Source organism: Apodemus sylvaticus, chromosome 18, assembly GCF_947179515.1.
Source record: "Apodemus sylvaticus chromosome 18, mApoSyl1.1, whole genome shotgun sequence".
NCBI classification, from domain to species: Eukaryota; Metazoa; Chordata; class Mammalia; order Rodentia; family Muridae; genus Apodemus; species Apodemus sylvaticus.
In genome coordinates, this window is record NC_067489.1 from 9,180,141 (window position 1) to 9,186,140 (window position 6,000).

Sequence of the window (6,000 nt, forward strand, 5' to 3'; positions counted from 1 at the left end):
GAGGAGTTCATGTGTTTGTTGTTTACATGGCCAGGAAGAGCCTTTCATAGCCACGCGCATGGAAAGGTCAAAGGTAATAATAGCATTGCCTGTACTCCAGCAGTACTGCTGTAGGTCTGTCTCGACACCAGCACAAGCCAACTTTTCTTCTGGAAGGATGCAGCAATTCTAACACCCAGCTAAGAAGGACCCAGTGGCCTTGGCACTTTCCCGAGTGTGACATAGCTCAGAACTGATCTTCCTGTCCCCCCTACACAGGACAGGGCAGGATCATGCCCATGGCGTCCAGCCATCGATCATTCTTCCTGGCCTCTTTGGAGGCCCTCACCAGCCAGGCTGCAGCTGATAGCTTCAGTAGCTGCCTGATCAGACTATGTCTGAAGGCAGCTGATGCGCCAATGACCAACAAAACCCACACAAGAGGACAATGTTGGGCACATGCATTATCAAGACAGAGAAACATCTGAGTCCAGAGCAGAGTGCAAGTGCATGGACATCATTTTCTGTATTTGCAGAAGGGACAGCCCAATGGCCAGTCCATGCTCACAACCGGGAAGGTTCTAGTTTACTCTGCATAGTTAACTGCAGCAAGCTGTCCTTGGAAAGCCTATCATCTCAGGAAAAATGTCCTTAGTGGGTAGACATGGTTTAAAAATGGTCACTTAGGTCCCAGACCCATAGAACTAACAGTGCCTCAAAGTCTCATGAGAGTTCAGCTGCAATAGCAGTAGCAGCTGGAGGAGGAGGAGGAGGAGGAGGAGGAGGAGGAGGAGGAGGAGGAGGAGGAGGAGAAGGAGGAGGAGGAGGAGGAGAGGAAGAAGAGGAGGAGGAGGATAAAGGAGGAGGAGGAGGAAGAGGAGAAGGAGAAGGAGGAGGAGAAGAGGAGGAGGAGGAGGAAGAAGAGGAAGATGAAGAATAAGAGATGGGTCTGGGGGTAGACATGGAGAATGAATTAGAGCTTCAGAGAACTGAGAGACAGTAGGGAGGGGCAGATGGGGCTCTCATTGAGTTTCCTCAGTATTAATACTCCAGCCTGCCAACCCACTATGAATCTTGCATCTTTGCATTTTAAATTTAAAAAAAAAACGTGCCAATCAGTCACCAGGCATGAGGTCTTCCTCCCTGTAGGAAAGGTTCAAAGTATAAGGCTCCAGCTGGGATTAGTTTAGAATCCCCAGCTGGGATTAACTTCTTGATTAGGAACCTCCAGAGGCAAACATCCTAAACTGGGGGAGCAGTCTTAAAGGATTAGGTACATTACTGAAGAGATTCTGCAGAAGGGCCTCACCTGGGGCAGAGTTACAACCTCAAGACCTCTCGGGAATTAGCAACTGGGACAGGGAACCCAGCCAGTGAGAAGGAAGTGCCCGGAAGGGACAGTAACAATAAAAAGGGAAACCAGATAACAGAGAGGCTGTGGGAGAGAGAAGGGACAGAGAGATTAGAAGTAGCCAGGGCTGCCACCACAGGGGAGCCGCCCCTGAGGAATGTGGGTGGAGGCACACAGCAACTGTGTGGAGGGATCCTGCATTCCCTCCCTGGAGAAAATCAGTAAGAAGCTATCAGCATTGGTGAAGAGTCCTCTGGAGGGCCCAGGTCTGGCCCTTTTCTTCCCAATGTCAGAAGAAATGCTAACTGAACAGAGCCAAACTCTTCCCAGGCACACTGAGAAAACAAAACAAAACAACCTCGTGGTTCTTCACGTGGGAGTTGGCTTGTTTCCAGCTGTCTAGGCCCACCCAGTATGGAGGGCAAGATCACATTCTCATCCCCTCCCTGGGGGCCCTGGAAACGAATGGCAGAGATAAGGAGCCAGGGGTGTGCAGGTGTGTGGTAACTACAGCTGGCCAAGACACCACTGGGAGCCACAGGAGGATGGCTAGTGTACTCCAGCACCTTGAGCCCACAACGGCAGGGAACACACAACGGCAGGGAACACACAATGGGATTTTAACAAGTTCTGAGAGTTTTCACTAAAAACCACACAGACTCCTCATTCAGACCCACAGAGGACTTGGATGAAGGCTTGGCACCTCTACTTCCATTTTGAGTCTGTGTGTTTTCTTTCAGGTCACTTGTGTTTTTATTTTTTTTTTTATTTTTTTATGTAAGCATGCTACTCCCTCTGGCACTATCTACATAAGATTGGAGGTACATACCCTCCACATGCCCCTGCAAGGTGGAGCACACGAAGATAAGCAGATACAAGGATCTGCTAACATTGTATCTTGTCTCAGATTCCCAAGAGAAGTGAACAGTCGTCAGGGACAACAGTCTGAGAGATTGCTAAGAACAGTTATTATGAAAGAACCTGCACTCCCAGGGACCCCCTTGTCCCCTCAAAGAATAAGGACCCCTTCTAACCACTTTGCTGAACCAGTACTGAGACAGCGTCAGCCAGCCCACCCTTGACAAGCCTTGCTTAACTCTGCATATCTCATACCCCCATACCCAATCCTTTTTCTATCTAAATTTAAAGCTCACCTCAGCATCCCAAAGACAACCCTGAGGCCAATGGTCCTCTTGTTCCTTTTCTCACAGTTCCTGGGCACTGACTATATCTCTTTGTAGTCACAAGATTAGCCTCTAAGTGCGGATTCTGCCTGGCCCAGGAAGGATTCCCTCCGACCAATGTTAAGAATCTGATTTTACAGGAGGTCTGCAGACCACAGCTTCTCATTGTTACAAACAATGGAGCAGGTAAGTCCAAGCCATGCCTCTTGTCAAGACATCTCTTGGGCCTCCTTGTTTCTGGACAAGAAATGAGCTACATTTCAAATCCAGGAAAGCTGAGCTAGCATTTTCACGGGAAGGGAAGTCTCTTCCCACTCTTCCTTCTGAGGCTATGAAGGTGACTGGCGCTTGCATGTCTGTGGGCCCGGGTCTTAGGTCTCCCCAGGGGTACAGAGCAGGGGAGGCTCCAGCCAGAGGTCTTTGCAGAGGACCACCAGGACTCCAGAGCACAGCTTGGCGCTACCCCTTCCTGAGGCTTGCCCCATATCCCACAAGGTTGTGGCAACAGGAGACAAGGGACTAGCAGCCAGATCACGGTGGTAGCAGCTAGGGAAGAGCTTTGGTTTGGAATTCTGCAAGGTGAGGTGCAGGCTGGACGCCAGGGTTAACAGTTTACATACTGCAGGCAAGAGGCACAGGTCAGGCCTTCGAGCTGACTCATGAGAGGAAAATCCATGTGTTGGGGTGTAGGGGCTGCAGAGAGGACAGTTTTAGGTAGCTCTGATGGGATGAGGTGTGTGCCAAGTCCTGAAGAAGACAGGCTGTGATAGGACCAGGGTGGACTGTCCTTTGTAGCATTATAGCCTGCAGTTTCACCTAAATGCTCACAGAAAAGGGAAACTCTCCATGGCCCAAAGAGAATCTTTGAAGGACGCAGGGGTCCTGAAGACATTACTTTTTCATGTCTTCAATTCACACCTTTGCAAATAAAATTATAATTAAAACGCACAAGCAATTAAAACCAGAGGGACTTGACTGAAAGAAGAGCAGCTTTATCCCTGTCCTGGCAGCCAGGAGGGGCCGGCTTGGGCCTGTCTGCCCTGGCAGGCAGGCTGCAGCGGGGCGGGACTCCACGGCAGGGTGGTGGCCCTGCTGCTCTCCACTCTTGTCGCCACAAGCCCTGTCCACACTGAATGGCAGGAAGCTTCATGGGAGGGTGGGGTTGTAGCACACAGAGCCAGTCACCTAAGCCCAGGTGACCAAGGACTGGGGCTCGCCCTAGAATGTCAACAGCTGAACTCACTGGTCGAGAGGACTCATCATAAAAACAGAGAAGCAACAGCAAGGTTATAAAAAGATCAGCCATCTGCCCCTATACTGCTGCTGATGCCTGGGGCAGTGCCACGGCAGGGCGGGCGGTGGAGGTGAGGGTGGGGGTGGGGGGTGGGGTCGGGGTCGGGGGCGAGGATGGGGGCTGGGGGTGGGGCACAGCTTGTCACTGGATGGATCTCAGCTTTCACACAGTGCCAAAGCAGCCATGGTGACATTCCACGGCTGTAGCAGGGGTATCAGGAAAGCAGCTTTGACAGGGGTTGTCCAGTCAGCCGATTAAACACAAGTCAAAGCAAAGGCCCTAACCGCTCACACGGATCCATCCTCGCTCACACCACGTGATCCTTACTTCATCCCAGAAGAATTCTTTGAAAGGAAAATGCCAGCGGAACCCAGCATTGTGAAACCGTACCGATTTGGCAGGTGACAGGGGCCCTCTGCATCACTATGGAGGCCCGGGTGCTGGTCCAGATCTTAACCTCAGGCATGCCCTGAGATAAGCTGTGGTGTGCTCCCCCCAATCCGCTCAGCCCTCACACGCACCTTCTGTGGAGCGCCCTGGGCACGCATAGGCTGCTGGTTGCAGTTGGCTGCATGCCTGCTCCGCTCCCCAAGGACATTATTAATAGAAGTTTGTCCTGGGCCGGCATGGCCCTTGCAGAGGCAGGTGCCGGCCCTTCCCTCACATTGCTTCCCACCCGCCCGTATGCATGTTCTTTGCACAATTCCAGCCATCGTATTTTTGGACCTGCTGCTGCAAGCAATTCCAGCCTTGAGATCTTTCAATTCCTCTTTCAGGAAAACCCTGAGTCCCTCTGGAGGAAGACCAAAGAGGAGCCCCACCCCTCACCTCCCACCCCTCACCTCCAATCCAATTTAGGGACAGGCAATCTTAGGAAGCCTTTGAGTTTCAAATCACTGCGGATTTTTCCCACGGGTGCTTTCTTTTCCGGGAGTAGGGGAAGGTTTAGTTTGAACACGTCCTCGGAAGAGATTCCTTCAGAGTCTACTGAACGGATCTTAGTGGAGCCCACTCAAGGGCACGCCTTCTGCTCCTGAAAAGGAGACAACCTGGGGGGGGGGGTCCTCTGAGGAACTGGGACTCAAGAATGGAGAAGTGCAAGGGGGTGAGAATAAGGCTCGGTGTCTAAGAGTTCTGGGGTGCACGTGGTGGCGCGGTCCACACAAGGATCCTTAAATCTCCAGAAAGCATGTTAGGGGTTCCACAGTCCCCAGGCTCCTGGACCTGCACAGGGTGGGAGTCGGAACTTGTGGCACCCAAAAGTATGGGTTCTGGGACGCACAGGCCCCCCACCCCGAGACCTCGGCGCCCGCTCACCGTCTCGGGGTCGTTCTCGAACACCTCTCTGGCCTCCTCCTTGCTGCACACCTCCTCCACGCACTCCCGTTCCAGGTGGCCCTGCTTGGCCTCTTCGAAGACTTGGTAGGCGCGGCGCTGCCTGGGCCGCAGGAACTGCGCCGCCTCACGCGCCCGCAACAGCACAGCTGCAGAAAGAAGGGTGTGCAGTCAACCTGCACCCACTCGGGCTCAGGGATTCCGGGGACCATAATGCTGTGTGTCTGGGATGCTCCGGGTCCGTGATGCCTAGAGCCCAGAGGTCCAGGGCCAGGACGCCAGGGTATTTGGGGAACCCGGCACCAGGATGCTGCGCCGGGTACAGGCGTGGAGCCCCACACCACGGGGTGGTGGGTTTGGGAGACCCCGCGGTACTCACTGTGCGAAGACTCAGAGGCCAGCAGGAGCAGCAGAAGCGCAGTGCCCAGGGCGGCGGCGGGCCCGGGCGGTGGCGGCATGGCGAGGCCCGGGCCGGGGAGCCCGGCAGCCGGGAGCGTGCGGTCAGAGCACCCGGGAGGCTGAAGCAAGGCGCGGACGCCGCGGGACACGGGCTCCGGTCATCCTGGCCAAGCGGCGGTGAAGGTCACATCCCTGCGGCTGCAGCGCCGCACCCGGCGCTCGCTGCGGTTCTGGGCCGTGAAGGAGGCAGCGGGTGAGGGCGGGGCTTTGGGGCGGGTGGGGTGGGGCCTAGGGTGAGTGGGGCGGAGCCTTTGGGGGCGGGTCGAGCTGGGCGAGGCAAGGCAGGCCGACTGGTTCGACTCCAGTATCTTCAAAATTTCACTGCCATTGTGACCTAGAATGCGGTAAAATGAAAGGAGAATTGTATCTGGGCGTAGTGCCCAGATACAATTTGACCG

At 54.3% G+C, this 6,000-nt stretch overlaps 1 protein-coding gene across 1 annotated transcript in view; it reads right to left on the reverse strand.

Moving 5' to 3' along the window:
- Gas6 (growth arrest specific 6) overlaps positions 1 to 5,798 on the reverse strand; it is a 28,921-nt gene extending 23,123 nt beyond the window's left edge. Inside the window, exons 1-2 of the mRNA XM_052162259.1 lie at positions 5,523 to 5,798; positions 5,126 to 5,292 (exon numbers count right to left, since the gene is read on the reverse strand). Of these exons, the coding sequence (XP_052018219.1) occupies positions 5,126 to 5,292; positions 5,523 to 5,601 (246 nt within the window). The 5' untranslated portion in view covers positions 5,602 to 5,798. The remainder of the gene's footprint in view (positions 1 to 5,125; positions 5,293 to 5,522) is intronic.
- Positions 5,799 to 6,000: the final 202 nt, after the last annotated feature.